Source organism: Panthera onca, chromosome E1 (assembly GCF_046562875.1).
Source record: "Panthera onca isolate mPanOnc1 chromosome E1, mPanOnc1 haplotype 2, whole genome shotgun sequence".
Lineage (NCBI taxonomy): Eukaryota > Metazoa > Chordata > Mammalia > Carnivora > Felidae > Panthera > Panthera onca.
The window spans coordinates 32,307,177-32,327,496 of record NC_138352.1 but is presented as its reverse complement, the minus strand read 5'-3'; the positions used below and the strand labels follow the sequence as shown (position 1 = coordinate 32,327,496).

At 54.6% G+C, this 20,320-nt stretch overlaps 3 protein-coding genes across 4 annotated transcripts in view; all 3 read right to left on the bottom strand.

Annotated features, from left to right (window-relative positions):
• Window positions 1-706: 706 nt before the first annotated feature.
• SCARF1 (scavenger receptor class F member 1) lies at window positions 707-12,019 on the bottom strand. Of its 2 annotated transcripts, none has more exons than XM_060646912.3 (11): window positions 11,548-12,019; window positions 11,164-11,225; window positions 10,806-10,907; window positions 9,410-9,935; window positions 7,224-7,442; window positions 6,686-6,814; window positions 5,773-5,876; window positions 5,166-5,286; window positions 3,719-3,840; window positions 3,488-3,634; window positions 707-2,832 (listed from the first exon to the last, which is right to left on the bottom strand). In XM_060646912.3, exons 1-11 carry the CDS (start codon window positions 11,763-11,765, stop codon window positions 1,973-1,975), a joined length of 2,610 nt encoding a protein of 869 aa, XP_060502895.3. In that variant the 5' UTR covers window positions 11,766-12,019; the 3' UTR covers window positions 707-1,972. The 2 variants fall into 2 exon arrangements, with proteins under 2 accessions (XP_060502895.3, XP_060502897.3); XM_060646914.3 differs by having other exon boundaries at window positions 2,476-2,832; window positions 3,488-3,597.
• Window positions 12,020-12,119: 100 nt separating this feature from the next.
• Window positions 12,120-15,797, bottom strand: RILP (Rab interacting lysosomal protein). The gene is made up of 9 exons (XM_060646915.3): window positions 15,305-15,797; window positions 15,137-15,230; window positions 14,946-15,052; window positions 14,609-14,854; window positions 14,172-14,299; window positions 13,658-13,780; window positions 12,897-12,980; window positions 12,530-12,616; window positions 12,120-12,498 (listed from the first exon to the last, which is right to left on the bottom strand). The coding sequence occupies exons 1-9, from the start codon at window positions 15,530-15,532 to the stop codon at window positions 12,393-12,395; spliced, it is 1,203 nt and encodes a 400-aa protein (XP_060502898.3). The 5' UTR covers window positions 15,533-15,797; the 3' UTR covers window positions 12,120-12,392.
• Window positions 15,798-16,535: 738 nt separating this feature from the next.
• Window positions 16,536-20,320, bottom strand: part of PRPF8 (pre-mRNA processing factor 8) — a 31,619-nt gene continuing 27,834 nt past the window's right edge. The window contains exons 38-43 of the mRNA XM_060646911.3: window positions 19,891-20,130; window positions 19,655-19,796; window positions 17,599-17,739; window positions 17,324-17,463; window positions 17,017-17,219; window positions 16,536-16,872 (exon numbers count right to left, since the gene is read on the bottom strand). Coding sequence (XP_060502894.1) covers window positions 16,718-16,872; window positions 17,017-17,219; window positions 17,324-17,463; window positions 17,599-17,739; window positions 19,655-19,796; window positions 19,891-20,130 — 1,021 coding nt within the window. The 3' untranslated portion in view covers window positions 16,536-16,717. The remainder of the gene's footprint in view (window positions 16,873-17,016; window positions 17,220-17,323; window positions 17,464-17,598; window positions 17,740-19,654; window positions 19,797-19,890; window positions 20,131-20,320) is intronic.

Below are 20,320 nucleotides of genomic sequence, written 5' to 3'. Positions count from 1 at the left end.
AGGATTTTAAGAGACAAAACAGATGAACATAAGGGAAGGGAAACAAAAATAATACAAAAACAGGGAGGGGGACAAAACAGAAGAGACTCATAAATATGGAGAACAAACTGAGGGTTATTAGAGGGGGTGTGGGAGGGGGAATGGGGTAAATGGGTAAGGGGCATTAAGGAAACTACTCCTGAAATCATTGTTGGAGTATATGCTAATTTGGATGTAAATTTAAAAAAATAAAATTAATAATAATAATAATAATGAGACACCATTTCAACCTATTAGACTGGGTGTGGGAACACAGTTCCTATCATCATTTGCGAGAATGCAAAACCACATAACTTTTTTGGACGGTAATTTGGAGTAAGTACCCAAATGGTTACTTTTTTTTTTTTTTAATGTTTATTCATTTTTACAAGAGAGAGAGAGAGAGAGAGAGAGAACAAGGCGGGGAAGGGCAGAGAGAGAAGGAGACACAGAATCGGAAGCAGGCTCCAGGCTCTGAGTTGTCAGCACAGAGCCCGACGAGGGGCCAGAACTCACAAGCCGTGAAATCACAACCTGAGCCAAAGTCGGACGCTTAAGTGACTGAGCCACCCAGGCACCCCAGTACTCAATTGTTTAATGTTCTTACCCTATAACCCAGCAATTCTACCTGTAGGAATCTCTTCTACAGAAAAAACTTCCATGAGTGCAAAAAGAAATACGGACAAAGTTGTACACCGAATCATTTATTGTATCAAAACAATTAGAAATGACCCAACTTCCCATGGGTAGGGGATGGTTTAAATAACCTGTGTTAGTTCCACATGATGGAATCCCATGCAGCCATTTTTTAATAAAAAGAGGTAGCTTTATAATTACTGACATCAGAAGATATCCAAAGCATATTTAAGTAAAAAACCAAATTCTACAACGATATGTGCACAGGAAAACCTCTAAAAGGAAGGATCTAAGCTGTCTGCAAGATTCTCTGAGCTCTGGGATGGAAGAGGGAGCTGCTGTTTCTGTCCTGACTCGGTAATTCAAGTATGTGAGAAAAGAATTCAGAACCAAAAGGCATTCAATGACAAGTAAGTCTGGCCCCTCCCCTGTCCCTCAGACTCCTCTGGGGAAAGGGGGAATCTCCTTTCTACTCTATACATATCTGTAATGTTAGTACTTTTTTATTTTTAACAACATTGTTTTTTTTAATTTTTTTTGTAAAAAAAAAATTAAATCTAGGGAGAAAAGTAAAAAGAATGTTCACTATAGAACATTTACAAATTATACAGAAGTTTACGACGGAAGAAAATAAATATCAGCCACTATCTCACCTCCCAGAAAAAAAATGCCACTTGATGCTGTTCCCCTGAATCTTTTTTATGCATATACAAAAAAAAAAAAAAAAAGAGTTTGCAAAACAATCACAAAACACACACAAAACGGAAGGATTCTAAACATGTATCGTGAAGGAAAAGGAAATGAAATTTATAAGAAGAAAACGTACTTTTTTACACTTAACAGTAAAGCATAAACAGTCTCCCATATTTCCCATATTAAATCTTCTTGCACAACATGATTTTTCATGGTTGTTTAGGAAAGTATCATAAGCAATCTTGCTTTAGCCAATCTTCTATCATTGAATATTTAGGTTGTTTCCCATTTCAGACAAATGTTCTCCAAATGAAGAAAAGAATAGCCTTTGGGGGCAAACAGAGTCCAGGACAACAGAGAAAAAGTCCCCAAGGTCATCTCTTTCCCCTTCCTGACCACACCCAATGGGGGTCGCTGCCCAGGCCTTCGAGACCACTCCCAGAGCACTGCCAGGGCCCAGAGCCAACTGGCCTCCAACTGTGACGTTTCCCCACGAAAGGGCAGAGGCTCTGGTATGTCTTTCCTGGCCCTGGGATCTTTTTCCAGCAAAACACAATCTGAGCCAGGGGCAGTTCGTATGCCTACCCTCCATCCATAGTCTTCCTTCTCCCCCAATTCAAGGTTCTCAGGGTGCTGGTGGCCCAGAGATGGGTGCAACATTCTCATACTGAGGCTCCTCCTGCCCCTCCTCATCAGACAGCTTCTGGGGATCCTGTTCCTGGGGGCCACCCTCAGGGGTCAGCTCCTGGGCCCTCCCCGAGTTCTTGGTGCCATCGCCTAGTCCCCCGGCCACTTCCTCTGGTCCAGTTCCCGCAGACTCTAAGGCCCTAGTGAGCTCATGGTTCGGGGCTAAGTTGGGGCTCTGACTGGCAGTGCTGGAGGCCAGCCCGGGGCTGTCCTTATTTCGACTCAGGGCCCGGCGTGGCGGCTTGGGGATGGCACTCTTGACCTTGGGCTCTGCCTGGCCTTTCTGGAAGCTACCAAAACGACGGAGAACAGACCGGACGGGGCCCTCAGATACCTGGGGTGTCCCTGCCAGCATGTAGATCGTGGTCACGGAGCCTGAGCCCTCTGAGACACTGCCTTCAATGGCTTCCACACGCTCAGCCACTGTCCGGCCACCAAGTGGGAGCCGGCGGCGGCCAATGGCTGGATCCCTGGGGCTGGCAGCACCAGGAAGGGTCTCATCCGTTTCTGCTTTCTCCGGGCCCGAGGACTCCTCAGCCTCCTGGCTTTCCGGACTCAGCGGGGCCCCACGGGAGACCCTCTTGGGCTTTCGGAGAGGACTGGAGAGCTCCCCTGAGCTTTGGCGACTCTGTGGTGCAAACTTGGTGCCTTCAGCAAAGGAGACTGATGGCCGCTTGGCCCGTGCGAGGCTGGAAGTGCGTGGGATAGGGAATGGTGTGGAGGCGTCCTCAGGGGGAGGGATGGGACCTCCAGCCAGGCTGGCCTCTGGAAACTCTCCGTGGGCCACAGTGGCCATCCCTGGCAGAGGAGACAGAAGAGCTTGGCCAAAACTGGGCTGGCCACCCCAGTCCGTCCTGTTTACTCAGTTTAGCATCTGCTGGGGATCCTCATCAGTGGGGCAAGGAAGAGGGCGAGGGTACAGAGACAGGAGAAGAGCCTACTCCTTCTACACACTTTTCTCCCCACCCCTTCCCACTTTGAACTAATGCCACACTCTAACCAAGCTAACATTCTTTCAGTGCCACACAGTCATGTCCCTCTCGCCTTGGACCTTCACGTGCATTGTTCCGTCCTCCTGAAACACCATTCCCGTCCCTCCTCAACTTGCACTTTGTTGACTCCTGACTCCTGAGTCTAGCAGGCTCAGTTCCAATATCACGAACACGGAGACATCTTCCCTGCCCCTAATCACCCCTGACATGGCTGGATTATGAGCCCCTACGTGTTTGTCCCCCCATCAAAGCGTGCATCACCCGGTCCTACACGTGTCTGATTCCTGCCCACCACACTAGAAGGTTGGTGAGGATGGGAATCCGTGTTGTTCTTTACTATTTCCGCAGCCAGCAACAGTGACCTGCACTTGAATGGGCAGCTGATACACGTTTGCTGAAGGAATAAAGAAGTAGTGGGCAGGGCTGCTCGGGGCCAAGCGGGCTGTTGAGGGATTGGTTACCTTCTTGGGGTGGCACGCAGTAGGCAGGGCCCTCGTCCTCCTCGCCAGACTCAGGATCAGAAGAGAAGGAGTCGTCCGAGGCCCAGCCGGCGGAGGGCGGCTCAATGAAGCTGTGATTGAAGGGGATCTCCGGGTCGTGGTGTGAGACTGCAGGGGGCTCTGGGTCAGGCACGGAGCTCCACGGAAGACCTTGTCCCGTCCCAGCCCCTGACCTGCAGCACCCACACTCACCTGTCACCCAGGGAAGCTTGTGGCTGCTGAGGGAACCACAGGGTAGCGCTGAGCCCAGGCTGGTCAGCGCCCCCCAGACCTGCATCTTCACCCTGGACACGGTGGCTTCATCTTTTGCTGGCCTGAGGGGAAAGGAGGGCAGTCAGTGCACAAGACCACCGGTTGGGGCAGCGTGGGGGCAGGAGAGAACGATGTGAGAGAGGCAGGCCGACACAGCGACTGTCTACCTCGGCGGTGCCCTTTGACGACAGAGTAAAACCCAAACCATTGAGCCTGAGATTTGGGCCTGTCAGAGAGGGCAGCATAGCTCAAATAGAACTGGGTAGCAACTCTGGTTCCGGCTTCCCCCTCTCCGGGCCTCAGTTTCCTCATCTGTAAAGTGGGGACAACTCCTAGCTCTGAGACTCTTTTTCAGGACCCAGTATAGCTCCAGGCACCTGCTGAGGTTCCCCAAAATGCAGCTTTGTGTTATCATCTGGCTGAGTCCCCAGCTCAGCTATGTTTCTGGAAGTGGCACCACCTCCAGGAAGCCTGTCCTTGACCCCATCCCCAAGCTGCTTCATTGTTACCAACCCTCTGACGGCCTTTGTCATTCCCGGCCTGGCCTCCGGTGAGTGGCTTCTTCCCCACCCCCAGGGGAGGGGCTATTGGGTCTGCTCATCTGTGAATCCCCCATAGCACAGAGGAGGACGTGCTCAAGGCTCAGTGCACGAAGTAATAAGAGAGCACCAGACAGAGAATCCAGAACAACAGAGCAGGGGCTTTGTGCATGCTAGTGACAGGCTGGGTCACCTTGGGCCTCCATGTCCTCCTCTGTGAATTGAGAACGCTAATCCTCCTGCCCCCACATTCCCTGCTTTAAACCTTGCTGCTGTGAGTCTCCAAGGGATTTTGTAAAGGAACAAAGCCCTGTGCAAGCAACATTCCCCTGCAGCAGGCCCCCGCAAGCCCAAATCCTTCCTATTATCTCCTTTTCTCAGGAAGCTACTCTGCTAAACCACTGCTCAGACTTCTGTTGAACTCTGCTTCTGTTGAACTTCTGTTTATCTCTGCTAAACCACTGCTCAGACTTCTGTACTCTCCTTCGAGGGTGGTGGAGGGTGTTGAGGCCTCGTCTCTTCCCCTCCTTGCCCAGAGCTGCCCTGCTGCTTCTGCCTTCCCCTCATTCCCCCTCTGGTCCCTAAACCCTCGGCCTCCTGCTGCAGGTTTGAGATTTGCCATCCTGGTGCCCAGCGCCCACTGTGCACACGCATGCAACTCCGACACTCGCAGGGAAGGCGGGCAGCCGACCTGGTGTCTCCAGGCCATGGCCACTGCCAACTACCTCATGCCCTCTAAGTGCGCGACAAGACCAGCCCTTCCCCGCCGCTGAAAGGAAACCAGATGCTACCTTGCTCCCACCCTGTGGCCTGAGCTGGGGGTGGGGAAGGGGTGAGCCGGCATTCACCTGTCCTTGGGGTCCAACCGGGCGGCCCAGCAGCAGCAGGCACAGAAGGCGATGCCCAGGAGCAGCAGCAGCAGAGGCACAAGGATGCCCGCGATGAGGGCGGCATCCTGACCGTGAGGCCCTGGGGAGAGCGGGGGATGGCCGAAAGTTCAGGGCTTTCCTGTCTTCCACACATCGCATCTCATCTCCAGCTCTGAGTTGCCTCCCCCCCGGAATTTTCCACCTGTGGGTCCCTCCCCTTCTTCTGAGAGAGACAGGCTCTGCTCAGCCTGGAGGCCCTCTCCCCAAGGCAGCCTCTCTGCTACCCTGTCCCCTCTTCATGGCCCATGTCCCACAAGCTCTTGCTCCCAACTGTCACGCCTGATGCACATCCCGGTGTCCAGACCTGCCTGCTCACGGATGTCAGCCCTGGATGCGAGCCTGGTGTCTCAGCAGGCAAGGGCCGTATCATATCTTCAGGGGTCTCCAGAGCATCCATACAGATTTCAGGTATAGGGAATGTCTCTGAAGTGAGCCCAGCCTCCCTGGCAAGTGATACGTCCCTGAAGCCATATAAAGGGCCCATTTTCCCTGGTCACTGCACCCCACACCCGCCTTTTCACCTTACCCAGCTGGCAGGCCCCAGAGACAGGGTGGCAGGATCCCTCTGGGCATTCACAGGGAATAGAGCAGTTGTTGCCATGGAAGCCAGATGGGCATGAAGTGTTGCAGCTATGGGGTGACAAGAGAAACAGGCTGAAGGCTTGGTGAGAAGGGATAGGGGTGGGCAGGGGACAGGGGAAGGTGGATTTCTGGGCACTGCTCCCCAACCCCTGCCATGCAGACTTCCCTGGAGGATGCCCAAGCAGACTCCTCCGACCTCTGAGGACATTCTAAGTACCCCTGGCCATGTCTGGGAGAATCCCCTAGCCCCTAAGCCCATCTTCCAGAGAGGCCACCCCACAAGCTGCCCCTTGGTCCCCAGCCCCCCAGGGTATACCCCAGAGTATAGGGCAAGATCCACCCCTCATGATGCTCGTCCCTAGCCCATCCAACACTAATGTGAAATAAGCAAGATGCCAACAGCATCCAGAGAAACGTCCTCAGGGTCTGGAGGTCTGAGTCTGGCCCTGCCCCAAACTCTCTGGGCCTTGGTCCTCTCTTCTATGAGATGAGGTCTCTTCCATTTGATACTACATTCTGTCCTAGAGGCGGAAAACCTGACATTGGAGACATTGACCTTGATTATGTTTCACCACATGAAGGCCTCACGGGAACAAAAATGGAGTTGGGAGTCCCACCCCTAAATAACTTCCCCGGCCTAGTTCCACAGCCAGGTCTTTGAGATTAAGATTAGATCACTCTGACCCTTCTTCAGAAGGTGCAGACCTCACAACAGGAGGACAACTTCTTCATTAAGAGCTTGCTGGGTGGGTATCCGGGAGGCAGGCGGAGAAGCCCCGGGAAGGGAAGTTTAGGACACAGATTGCACTGACGCCTGACCGAGGCCCGTGCCTCCCTGCCAGGGCCCCAGTTCTCACCTGGGTCCCCAGTAGCCAACGTCGCAGACACATTCCCCAGTCACAGCATCACAGGCCCCCTGAACACAGGTGGCGCAGGTAGAGGTGCAGCCTTCCCCAAAGGTGCCGAGCGGGCAGGGGTCTTCACATCTGAGGTGAGGCGAGACTCGGAAGAGGAGGGCAGGGCAGGTCTGGCAGGGCAGACCCCCCCCCCCCAAAAAAAAAGGTGCTACCCGTCTTCCCCCATGCTTCTGGACTCAGGGCCCCAACTGTCTATGCCTCAGCAATGAAGCTCAGGTGTTAACAGGGCCTTGAACCTGGGGCCAAATCCCATAGGTGACAAGATTACAGATCCCTGGAGGGGGAAGAGAGCAGGATACCTGAGCGGTGAGGGAGCTGGAAGAGAAGCCTGCCCGGGGCCTCATCAGCACCCCTCTCTCTTCCGTCAGTCTTGGCCAGGAGGCAGGCCCCCAGTGGGGGAGGGGCCAGCTATCCCAGGGCTGGAATGAGGACCCTGAAGGAGGGGGGCCCCCCACCCCGAGCAGGCTGGCCCCCTCACCTGGGCCCCAGCCACCCAGGGTCACAGCGCTGACAGTGCCCAGTGTCTGCCTGACAGGCCTCCCCAAGCCGGCAGTGGGGGCACTGCTTCCGGCAGCTCTCGCCAAAGGTGCCGGGTGGGCAGGGCTGGTGGCATTGGGTTCCATTCCAGCCCGGCTCGCAGGACTCACAGCTGCCTGTATCTGCAGAGCATGGCTTGTTCTGCTTGCAGTGGCCGCAGCTGGGAAGAGAAGGAGTCATGGGAGCACTGAGGAGCCCATGGATGGAATGCCCACCCAGGCCTCCAGGGACACTGGAGAGCATCCAGGACACTCAGGCAGGTCTCAGCCTCAGTTTCCCCATGTTGTACAACAAAAAGGCCGGACAGATGATCTCTGTAGGATTCCAGCCCTCTCCTTCCAACTTCCCATTCCAGGACCCATCCTTCCCAGGGTCCCAGGATTAGCCCAGGCAGAGCAGCCAAGATACCTTGGCCAACCTTCTCCCTCCTATCTTTTCTCCTCTCTTCCTCCTACCCACGCCATCTCTGAGGTCTGGTATGAATGTGACTCTTCTATCTCATAACATAAAGATCCATAAAAATTAAAACATGTCTGTTTTCATCACTATAATTTCAAGTTTATCTTATGTTTGAAAAAAAATGCTGGGGCACCTGGGTGGCTCAGGGAGTTAAGTCTCGGACTCTGGATCTCGGCTCAGGTCATGATCTCACAGTTTGTGAGTTCGAGCCCCCCATCGGGGTCTGGGCTGACAGTGCAGAGCCTGCTTGGGAGTCTCTCTCCCCTCTCTCTCTGCCCCTATTCCTCTCTCTCTCTCTCTCAAAATAAATAACTTTAAAAATATATTAAAAAATGCTTTCCCCAGTTTTTTTGAGATATAACTGACAGTATACAACTTAAAAAAAAATTTTTTTTAATGTTTATTTATTTTTGAGACAGAGAGAGACAGAGCATGAACGGGGGAGTGTCAGAGAGAGGGAGACACAGGACCTGAAATAGGCTCCAGGTTCTGAGCTGTCAGCACAAAGCCCGACGCGGGGCTCGAACTCACGGACCGCCAGATCACGACCTGAGCCGAAGTCGGACACTTAACCGACTGAGCCACCCAGGCGCCCCAACGGTATGCAACTTTAAAGTGCACAGCATAATGACTTGACTTACATATAGTGTGAAATGATTACCACAGTAGGTTTAGTTAATATCCCTCATCTCATATAGGTACAAAAAAGGGAAAACAATGGCTTTTTTCTTTGTGATGCAAACTCTTAGGATCTACTCTCTTAGCAACTTTTCCAACAAGGTTTACCTTATTCTAATTTCTTATTGATTCTTAACAGTTTCTTGACAAGGTTCCCCCCAGATAATTATTTGGAGTCATATGCTTGGATCAGACTCATTTGTTCATAAAATCAACTTAGCAGACCAGCATCAAAAAAAGAAAAACAAAAACATTACAGTATATATACACATATGTGTGTATCTATACACACATATATGTATCTATACACACATATGTAATATATATTATATATATGAAGCAAAGATAAGTATATGTTGTTAAGCTTTTACCACAGGGGGGTGTGAATGAGATAGGGGGGATGTAACACGCATTTCTTTTTGTTGTTGTTTTGCTCGTTTTATTTGTTTTTAAGTAAGCGCCATCCCCAGCGCCCAACATGGGGCTTGAACTCACAACCCCCAGATCAAGAGCCAAATGTTCTACCTACGAGCCGGCCAGGCACTCCTAAAACCCATTTCTTATTGTGGGTGGGGCCGGCCAAAGTTTGAAAGCCACGAGGTCTAAAAGGGACCCTGCAATCATTTCGTCACGTGGTTCATCTTTTATCTGCTTCTAAATAGAGCTTGCTAGTACTCCTATTGTCCGTTTAACAGTAACCGGACGTAGGGTGGGCGAGGCCGGACCTAGGGGCGTCGGGGGTCTTTTTCCCCCTTTCATCCCGTCCCTGTATGTTTTTGCCGAGGGCACCGCGCGACGCTCCCCCTGCGCCCCCGCCCCTGCCGGGCCCATCCCCTTTCTCTCCCGTTCCCTTCAGTTCCTTCGCCCGCCCTCCCCGCGCTCTGTCCGCACCCCCACCGCCGGCGGCCCGTCCCTCTGCCCGGCTCCTGCGTGAGCCGCGTCAGCACCCGCCCCCCGCAGCCTAGCCGCAGCCCCGCGGCCCCCGCTCACCTGTCGCGGCAGTGCGGCCCGTAGCTGCCGGCGGGGCAGGGCAGCTCGCAGCGCGCGCCGCGGAAGCCGGGCGGGCAGGCGCACAGGCCGGAGACGGCGTTGCAGCGGCCGCGCACGCACTCGCACTCATACCGGCACTCGGGACCCCACCGGCCCGGCCGGCAGACGCAGCGGCCGGTCTCCTGCGCGCACGGCGAGCCGTGGCAGGCGCAGCGGAAGCTGCAGCGGCGGCCCCACCAGCCCGGCTCGCAGCGGCAGGAGCCGTTGGTCTGATCGCAGCGCGCCACCGCCGGGTTGCACTGGCACGGACGGCGGCAAGTGGGTGACCACCAGCCGGGCTCGCAGCGGCACGCGCCCGTCGCGGCGTCGCAACGCCCGTGGGGGCTGCAGTCGCACTGGAACTCGCAACGGCTGCCCCAGCGTTCCGCCTGGCAGTGGCACACGCCCGTGGCCGGCTCGCATTGGCCGTGCGGGTGGCAGGCGCAGGTCTCACGGCAATCTGGGCCCCAGTACTGACTCGGGCAGCCTGCAGGAGTCGGGTGGGGAACATAAAGGGGTCAGTGGGCTCAGGGCCAGGCACGGATCTCCGCCCCGCGCGCCCTTCCACAAGGAAGAGAGGCGCCAGGCCCACCCTCCAAGAGCCGGAGACAGACCCTTGAACATCTGGCAGCCTAACCTCCTGGGGCACAGCTCACTTCCTGCCTCAGACTCACGAACTACAGAAAGCCTTTGGAGTGGCCCAGACTCCCACTTCATACTCCAGAACACACTTAAAGTTCCTGAGTGGGAAAGGTTTGCCCAGAGTCACACAGCAGTAGGATTTCATTCACGTCCCTTCCTCTCTCTCATGCCCATCCCCCCTCCCTCCACCCCCACCCCACTAGAGATGACAGAGCGTCCCAGTGTCCACCCCTGCCTGGATACTGACCATGAGGGTCACAAGAGAAGCCACATTTCCCCCCTTGCGTCTCCTCTCAGCCCTGATTCCTGGTGGCTGCTCTCTGGCCATCCTGCCCACCAGGACAGGGCAGAGCCCTGCCAGATATCTCCTTCCACCCTCCACACATGTATAAAGTGCACACGAGGGAGACGGAGAACGTGTCCATTTTGTGATCAACAGGGATAACCACCATCTTTTTTGAGAAGTTGTGGATGGTGAAGGGCCCAGAACTGAAAGTGTGGGTAGGGCTTTGTGGATATGGGTAAAAACCAGATGACTCAGGGCATCTTCCAGGAATGCGTCACTTCCTGACTCTGGGCCTCAATTTCCTCAGTGAGGCTTGGAGGGATTCTGGCTCTGCCGTTTTAAGATCACATTTCTACCCGCTTTGCCTCCCCGCTCCCCTCCCTGGTTCTGCCTGGCAACTTCACCCTCCAGATGAAACTCAGGACTCACGGGAGTTGCACTGGGCCCCAAAGAATCCAGGTTTGCAACGACAGAGGCCTGGTTTCACGCACACTTCATCTTCCCGGCAAGCATCCAGCCCCTCACAGATGGCTGAAAAACACCCCACCCAGGTGGGAAGGACGGTGGCATGGCACCACCAGGGGACACTCTGCCCCTCTCACTGGCTCCCAGCGCCCTGCCCCGTCAAGAGCCATTCCCTCAGGGCAGGGGGTGGGGGGGCTGTCAGGATGGACCCTAGCTCTAGGGCTCAGAAGGGGAAATAGGAGGCCCCAAGAGGGGAGGCAGGAAGGGTCACTGGACTATGTTCTCCTTTCTTCTCAGGTGGGGATCCGTTCTGGCTACTCACGGATAGTGCATTCTTGGTCTTTCTGCCTCCAGCCTGGGCAGCACTGGAGCTCAGCAGAGGGGCTGTGGGGCAGAGAGGGGTCAGCCGGGGGACAGACAGACTGGCTCCGCGGGTGGATCACTGTCTCTGGCTGAGATGTGGGAGGCTGCCTCAGCCCCATCAGGCAGGCCTAGCCAAGAGTCACAGCCACAGTGTCCCCAATTCCTTCCCTTTCCTTCCCTGGCCTTCCCACCTTCTGTCTTGACTACCCACCACCTTCTAGGCTGTCCCCAAGCCCCCCTCCCTTCAGCCCATGACCTCTTCCCTCATGTCCTCCTTCCCTGCAATGCCGCAATACCAGTTCAGGCACCCCCCCGCCCCCATCAGATTCCTACAAAGACCCACCTGCCGGCCGTGCAGACATGCCGCCCGTTGGGGTCCAGGTTGGACCCCTGGGTCCCCTGTGTCCAGAGCAGCAACAGTGAGACCAGCAGCCTCAGCCCCATGGCGGCCAGTCCAGCGGGAGGGCTTGGGTTAGTCTGGCCCCCACGGCTCCCAACCCCCTCCCTGCTTCCTTCCAAGGCCTTTCCTGAGGAAACCAGTGCCGAGAGGCGGGCTGCCATGAGGCACCTCCCTGAGAGGGCGGGCGGGTGGGTGCTGGGAAGACCAGACGCCAGAGAAATGAAAAGGAAAGCCGAGGGCAAAGGCTGAGTCGGGGCTTTAAGGGGCTGGTCTCAGTGTGGAGGGGGCAGGAAGATGAAGCTGCAAATCCCAGGGTACTGGGGACAGGCGAGGGTGTGGGGTGCGAGTGGGAGCCACATCTTTCCATTAGGTCATGCTACCCAACTGAGGCCCTAGCTGGGTGACTCCTCCCCACCCACTAACAACCAACAAGACCCTGTGAGGAAACCTCAGCCTGCCTTTGGTCCTGGCAGAGTCAGGCGGAGGCAGACCAGTCACACACAGACATGAAGCAGTTTCTGGGTATCGTGGGCAGTGGCTTTATTACATTGGCTTAGGCCGTTCGCATAGACCCTTGGGAGGTAGGTAGCCCGCTCTCCATTTTACGAATGGGAAAACGGAGACTCAGGGAGGAAGCGCTTTCATGTGACCCCGGAGGCTTGGCACAGAGATACAGGGAAGGAAGGTAGGCTGAGCTCTTCATCATCCCCTGGCTCAGGCCAGGATCGCGAAAGAGCCTGGGGAGGGCTGAGAAGGAGGAAGCCCTGTCCTCATTTGAGGCCACACATCTACCCATAGCCAGATTCCAAAGTCAGGTCTCTGGGGCAGCTGAGACAAAGATGTTCATCGAGTGCAGAGCACGGCTGGTCAGGAGTTGAGGACTGTGGGGCTGCCCACAGGCTCCAAGTGGGGTGGCTGTGGGGTCTCCTCTTCTCCCCCTAGCTTACTGGGGGCCTTGCTGCTGGTCTGGGCTTCAGGGGCCTCTGTTTCACCCCGATAGGACAGGCCAAAGCTGGGGGGAGAATCAAGAGGCACGCTGAGCTTGGATGCCAGAGAAGTCAACGATATGGGCTGAGGGCAGGGGCTGGTGAGAAAAGGGATACAACAGGAAGAAAGGGCAGTGTGAGGTATTGAGGGGGCAAAGGGGCCGGGGCCAGGGCCAATGTGGGGCGGCATGCTCAGAGCTCAGGGCAGCAAAACGAATATCAGTGGAGCAGGATAGGGGGAAAGAACAAAGGTGGGGCCCCTCCTTCACCCCCACAACCTTTCCCCTTCCTCTTCTCCCAACATACAAACTCTGTATTCGGGACTCAGTGGGTGGAGGGTGGGCTCCCTTATCACTGGAGAGTAGGAGCCATGAGCTGTCTTCATCGTCACTGAGGCAAAGAGGAGAGAGGAGATGCAGGGGTCATTAATCAAGGCCCTAGGGGACACCAGGAGTCCAGCTATGTTCAGGCTTCTGCACAGTGCCCAGGAATGGCCAAGGGAGGACAGAGTGACCCTGGGCCCCTCAAGGCTGGAGAGAAGGTGGTGCTGGGGAGATAAAAGACATCTTGAGGCTTTTACTTTACAGCCTGACGGCCAGCCCTGACATAGCTGGAACTACAGTCTGAAACTTCTGAGAACAAACAGATCCAGCCAAGACAGGAAACTGAAAAATTCATGTGAAGAAGCAGCATTACCAGGTTTCTTTGCCAGGAGGTACAGTGAGCACGGCACGTGGGTGCAGTGCAATCCAGAGAGAAGGGTGGCAGGCTAGGGTGTGCCCAGGCCAGAATGGAAGGCCCAACAGGACAGGCTGGACGGCAGGTCCAGGGGGTGACCAGGCCAGAGTGGTAGGTTCAGCAGAACAGACAGGACAGCAGGCTCAGGGGTAACCAGGCCAAGTTAGCAGGTTTAAGCCGTAACTAGGTGACAGGCTCAGGGAGTAAGGCTAAGGTGGTAAGCTCAAGGGGTGACTAGGCTGGGTTAGAGCATGACCAGGCTGGGACATCAGGCTCAACAGAAAGAGGAAGGGAGAGCTGGCTCAGTGGGAATGGAGGCAGGGACTTACCTGCTCTCTGTTTCCTCTGGAATCCCTAACATCTTGGCCTTGATCTTCTTCCGCTGCTTCTTGACAGCCACCTTCATGGCTTCAACCAGAAGCCCAGGGACCCGGTGGTCCGTGAGCAGCTCCCTGCAGAGGAGGGAGAGGGGCCGAGTAAGCAGTGGGAATGCCAACAGTAGGTCTCATCCCAAGTACCTGTGCATGTTGCCCCCCCCCCCCCCCCCTTTTTAAAACACTCCGCCTTGCTAACACCCTTCAGACCTTAGCTTAGTTGTTGCCCTTTCCTAGGAGTACTTCTTTGACCACTGCTGTGACTCTTTGTACCACCTCCTCCCTCATTTGGAAGAAGTTCCTGGAGGGCAGGTGCTGTGTCCTCCCAGTGTCCCGTACAGTGCCTGGCACATGTCACTGTGGATATATCAGTGAGCCAAAAAATGAAGCTGGTGACTTGAGACTTGGGAACGGGTGTGAGTGGAGCGCCCCCATCCCCAGCTTCCCAGACCCCGCCCACCGCCCTCACCTCTGGAAGTAGGCCAACTCCTCCTTCAGCAGGAACACGTTGGCTTTGAGTTCATTCCTCTCCTGAAGGATCTGCTCAAGTTCCTCTCGACTGAAGCTGCACTGTCCTACCTTGGAGGGGCGCCCTGGCTGAAGGACGGGTTTGGTCGATGGGGGTGCCTCTGCTGGCGTTCCCCTGCCCCCCCCCCCCCCGGGGCCATCCCAGGAATGCTAGAGCAAGTGACTGGCAGGGAGACTTGGGAGGCGAGGGCACTGCAACAGATGACAGACCAGTGCTCTGGCTGAGAGTGAGAGCAGAGGCCGGCTGGTGGGGGGGGGGGGGACGCACACTTGTATGCCACCTTCCAATTTCCCGGTGGACCTGCTAACGCCGCACAGCAAACCTTTCCCGAGTGCCCACCAAGTACCAGACCTGCGAATACTACGACGGGCACTCACCGGGTCCTCAGGGGTCCCTGGGGCTCCCGCCTCAGCGGTTGCCCGCTCGGGCTCCTGCCTCTGCTCGTACCCGGCCCCCCTGGCCTGGTCCTGCGCCGGCTCCTGAGCCAGCTCCACTGCCCCCTGGCGCTGTAGCTCCCGCTCGCCCTCGCGGTCCCTCGCGGCACGCAGCTGGGTTTGCACCGCTGCCAGTTTGTGCCGCAGCTCTGAATTCACCAGCAGGAGGCGCTGCAGCTGCTCCTGCAGCTGGGGGCGGGGCAAAAGAGAAGGTAGGCGGGGTGTCGGTGGGCGAGGTGGAGAGCCCCGCCCCTCGCCCCTCGCCCCGCCCCGCCCTCACCGCCTCCGTCTCCTGGCTGCGCTGCAGCAGGTCGCGGTTGTGCGCCCGGAGCTCGTCTCGCTGGCGGTCGGTCACCTCCTTGAGCTGCCGCAGAAGAGCGCGCTCCTCTGAGGAAGGGGCGAACTTAGCAGCGGCTTGGGGTGGGGGCCCTGAGCCGGCCCACCCCACACCCTGGTCGTGCCCGCACTCACCGTGTGGCCCAGAGTGCAGCTGTCTGCGGAGGTGCTCGTTCTCCTCGCGCAGCCGCCGCAGCTCTAGTTCGGCCTGCTGCGCTGACACCTGCAGCTGGGGAGTCCAGGCTGTGAGGGCTACGCTCCCACCAGCCCTGCGGGTGGCGAGGGGAGGGGGCGGTGACTCACTGAGTCCGGGTCGGGCCCCACGGCAGCCTTTTCCAGGAGCTCCAGCGCCCGAACCACGAGCGGCACTAGCCTGGCCGCCGCCTCCGGCCCGAAGCGGCGCGCCAGCTCCTTCAGCTCCGTGCCCAGGGCCCCTGCTAGATGGTACACGAGCTCCGCGGCCGTCCCTGACCCGGCGGCCACTCGAGGCCCGCAGCCAGGCACCCCGGGTATCGTCCCCCTGGGCTCCATGGTTCCACAAGGCCAAAGGCTGCGACACCCCCTCCAACCCTAACTAGGGCAGGAAAAAGCCAAACAGTTTCGGCCCAGGAAGCAGTTTAGGGCAGTAGAGGGCGGGGAAGAGGCGACAGAGGAGGAGCGATTAAGGGAAAAGGCGTGGGGAAGGAGGTAGTGCACTGGGTCCCCTGGGCCCTGTCCTGTTCGGATCCCCCAAGGTCACAGGAAGCAGGACTGCCTGCTTCCAGCCAGGCGTCCCAGGGCTGAGGCTCAGGGCTCTAAGTGGTCACTTTCGTCAATCCCTCCCCACAGCCTCCAGTCCAGGCTCCACCCCAGTGTCTGGTGTCATGAGGCTCCACTTGGCAGCCAAGCACTACAGGCAAGAGGTGAGAGGTAGGAGGGTTGTCCCTGGTCTCAGAGACAGTCATCTGTGAAGCCGCGTGCCTATTTCCCCAACCAGGAGTGACACAAAGCTTAAGGGGCTAGGCTGGGCACCACAGTTGGAGGGGCAAATCCACAAGCTTCCAGACTCAGAAAATGGCAGCAACTGTTCCAAAGGATGTTGAATAGGAGTGATTTGGAGACAGAGGGAGAGAGAGAGAGAGAGAGAACGAATACGAGCGCACACACATGCAAGAGCAGGGATAGGCAGAAAGAGAAAAAGACAGAGAATCTTAAGCAGGTCCAGACCCAGCGCAGAGAGCTTGATCTCACAGCTATGAGATCATGACCTGAGCCAAAATCAAGAGTCGGGACACTTAACTGACTGAGTCACCCAGGTGCCCCGGTTTGCAAATATTTTGAGGGGATGTTGACAAATGTGGTCAAGCAGTAAGGGTGTGAAAGCCCAACCCCACCTCCGTTCCCGGAATCTAAGGGATACTTACTTGGTCCCACAGCCCATGAAAAGGAGGCTCATGCCCCTTTAAGGTTGAGGCCAGCATGGTGCTATGAACAAGTCCAGCCTCCCTACATCCAGAATTTGAGCTCAGGAGGAAAACAACAACAACTCAAAAACTCCTATTTATACAAAATTTATTATTACACTTTACTCAGGACTACAAGCCACCAGAGATCAATAACACAAGAAGCACAAAGACAGGAAAATGGGGCCAAGCTGCTGAATGTCACCAGCTTGTGTTTGGGGGTAAAAGACTCCAGCCTGTGGAGCGTCTGAAGCAGGGGGAGGTGAGGATACAACTAGGCATAGAGGTCCTCTCGATCCGCGGAGTAGACCTCGCCCTCTTGCAGGAGAGCGAAGTTGAGGAAGTGGGAAGGTCTGTGCACCTCGTGGTAGAACTCTTTGGGGTTTGCCAGCTGCAACTCATACTTCATGTTGGGATCATGCCGCACACCTTGGGGTAGAAGGAATGGTCTAGTGTTAACAAGGTGCACCTGCCTCACCCAGCCTGGACCCTGGCCACCTCCAAACCAGAGTCAAGCCCCAAGTGCTAAGGGGGATGGCCTACCCCAGCCCCACTTCCCCATGCTGAACTTACCCATAAAGTTGTAGTTCCATGAGGACTGGGCAGGGACCATAAAAAAGCCAAGGAAGCGGTCTGACAGCAGCATCTGGACCCTTTCATAATGCGAGGGTAGATAGCCCTTGGGATTGTTGCCCTTGTCTGTGTTCTGGCGACCCCATTCATAGCCACTGGGGGTCAGCTTATAGGCTGTCAGTGTGCAGGAGCCTGGTGTGAAACTGACAGAGCGATGAAGACAGAGTCAGAGCTCAGGCCACCATTCTGGGCCCTGTGCTGCAATGCCTGCCGCACCCCATTTCCTCCCAAAGGGGCCCAAGTCTACCTGCAGGTGATGATAATGGTCTTCTCACCATCCCAAGATGGGTTGTCAGCCATGATCTTAGCATGGGTGGTGACATCCTGGGGTGACAGCTGGGGGGACTCATTGGGCTGAGTGTGGATCCATCCTAAGGGTTCCATTTCCTATAGGCAAAGAGAGGTGAAAAGTTATCTGGAGCCTCATCTGCAGACGGGAATCACCCCATGAGAACAACATGGCTGCCTTCCTTCCACCACTCTCACAGAAGAAAGCTCCCATTCTTCCACACCCCCACTGACCTTGAGGTACTCATGCTGGGGCAGTTGGCCAGGCAGATGCACGGTTTGGTGAGTGCCCCACTGCGGTACCATCACGATGCAGCGGATCTCCTTCACCTGGGGGTTATCCGGTGGGCTGACCCCATACAGGTATCCTGCAATCTGGAAACAAAGGGGTCAAGAACCAAAACGATTCTTAGTACCATTCCAGACTCTGGGCTATCAGCCCTGTGTTTCATTCCCTTCCCCAAGAACAAAGGAGAGCTTCTTAAAACGTGGTCAGAATCTCTTGCATCACAGTAGCCTAGGGTGCTTGTTCGAAATGTTAAACATGGCCCTCATCTCGGACTTATCACATCAGAATCTCAAGTGGGGTCCAAGAATCTGCATTGCTCACACACTCCCCAATTGATTAAGCAGTATCCATAAATAAATGAGCACACCAACACACAGCTCATGAATTTTCACAAGATGAACACATCTTTAAGTCCACCACTAGGTGGTATTTTGAATTTTACACGGCCATCGACAAAGAGGACCTGTGTCCTATAAACCCACCCACAATCTTCTATTAACAATCTTCTCAAATTCACCAACCTGAGGCCACAAATTGGGTATTGTATACAATATGAATTACCTGATTACTAGTAAGGCTAAACATCTTTTCAAGGTAGTTTGTTTATTTTTGAGAGAGAAACGGAGTGTGAGCATAAGCAGGGAAGAGGCAGAGAGAAAGGGAGAGAGAGAGAGAAAATCCCAAGCAGGCTCCGCACTGTCAGTACAGAGCCCGACATGGGGCTCAAACTCACAAACTGTGAGATCATGACCTGAGCTGAAATCGAGACTGAGCCACCCAGGCACCCCCCTAATCATCTTTTCATATGACATTTGCCATTTGTAGTTCCATTTCTGAACTACCTTCATATTCTTTGCCTATTCTTCTGGTTATTTTTTTATTTTATTAATTTTTATTTTAGACAGAGAAGCTCCGTACTGAGTGTGGAGCCCCATGCAGGGCTCAATCTCACAACCCTGGGATCATGACCTGAGCTGTAATCAAGAGTTGGATGCTCAACTGACTGAGCAACCCATGCGCCCCTACAATTACTTTTAAAAATCAACTTCCCTGTTCTAGATTCTAATCCACCTTATTTTAGAATTATGCAAAATTTTCTTCCTGTTTTTAGTGTGTCTTTTGCAGCACCCTTTGTCACACACAAGCTATTGATTTTGATTACGGTTTGGTGTCCTTTTTAAAAAATTTTTAATGTTTGGTTTTGAGACAGACAGTGAGCAGGGGAGGGACAGAGCCAGAGAGAGACACAGAAGCCAAAGCAGGCTCCAGGCTCCAAGCTGTCAGCACAGAGCCTGATACAGCGCTTAAACCCATGAACCACGAGATCATGACCTGAGCCAAAGTTAGATGCTCAACCAACTTGAGCCACCCAGGTGCCCCATGGTTTTGTATCTTAAGAAGGCTATCTTGGGGCTGCCTGGGTGGCTCCGTTGGTTAAGCGTCTGACTCTTAGTTTTAGCTCAGGTCATGATCTTATGGTTTCTTGAGTTCGAGCCCCATGTTGGGCTCTGGGCTGTGGGCTTGGGATCCTTTCTCTCTCTGCCCCTCCCCAATTCAGGCTGTCTTTGTCTCTCTCAAAATAAATAAATAAACTTTTAAAAAAAAAGGCGATCTCAGCATTACAATAATAGATATTTTCTTCTAATACTCTACAGCTTAGTATTTTATATTCAGGTCTTTACTCTACCTGCATTTTTTAAGTGCTGTGAGGCAGTGTTCTGACTGTTCCAATGCCACAGAGCATCCTTAATCCTACAGATCTGATACACATTTATTATGTACACAGGAATCCCTTTCTGACTATATGCTATACTCTTCCAAAAACTTTTGGAACTCTTAACTGCCATAGCTTTATAACGTTTTAATATTTGGTGGGAGCCAAAACCCTCCTTGCCGTTTCGGCCACTCTTATGTACCTTGCGTTCCAGGCAGTCTCAGGTGAGTTTTAGGCATGTAAAATGCCAGGCACACACTATGGCTTAGTTGAGCACACTTACTCACTTGGGCCCGCAGGTCAGATATGCAGATGAACTTCTTAAGCACATTCTTGGGAAGGATATAGGTATAACCAGTCTCCTTGATGTCATCAGATGAAACATAGATATGATTGGTCCTCAGGTGAAGGTTGGCAGCAGAGATGGCCCTACAAATGGTGAGGAATGTAAGCATTTCTCAGGCCGAGCACCACAGGCAGCATCAGTAGGCTTTGCCACCCCTACCTCTTCCCCTTACAGTACCTAACCCGCCATTCAGTCTTAGAGGAGAAAGTCTGCGTCTCATAGTTGCTGGTGGTAGAAGTAATGATCTCATCACCATGCTTGTTGACAGTACGAGTCTGTGTTGCTGTCAGCTGCGACTGTTCCTTGGTCTGCTTCTCGATCTCTGCTATCTGCTGCCGCTGCTGTGATGGTGCTGAGATCTCCATACCCAGGATGATGTCTCGAATTTCCGATTGTGTCAGTGATGCCACGTTCACGCTGCGGGGACAACATGGGTCACACCACAAGATCCCTTCCCTTGGTCATATGCCTCAATGGCAAGAGTGTAACTTGGTAAGACAAGGGACTCCATACCCTTACCCCAGACAATCCTAAGTGTATAGTGGAGATGTCCCAATACCGGTTAAGATTTATCACAGCCCAGGATGGCCCTGAGCATGTACACCCT

Bases quoted from the DNA above. Each gene is read 5' to 3' on its own strand.
- SCARF1 (XM_060646912.3), bottom strand. From the start codon at position 11,765: ATGGCAGCCCGCCTCTCGGCACTGGTTTCCTCAGGAAAGGCCTTGGAA. The intron at 5,877-6,685 runs GTGAGAACTGGG...GTCACCCCATAG, and splicing joins GTTGGCTACTGGGGACCCAG to CTGCAACACTTCATGCCCAT. The intron at 3,635-3,718 runs GTGAGTGTGGGT...AGCCCCCTGCAG, and splicing joins CAAGCTTCCCTGGGTGACAG to TCTCACACCACGACCCGGAG.
- RILP (XM_060646915.3), bottom strand. From the start codon at position 15,532: ATGGAGCCCAGGGGGACGATACCCGGGGTGCCTGGCTGCGGGCCTCGA. The intron at 15,053-15,136 runs GTGAGTGCGGGC...CCCCTTCCTCAG, and splicing joins GCTGCACTCTGGGCCACACG to AGGAGCGCGCTCTTCTGCGG. The intron at 14,855-14,945 runs GTGAGGGCGGGG...CCCCGCCCCCAG, and splicing joins GCAGCCAGGAGACGGAGGCG to CTGCAGGAGCAGCTGCAGCG.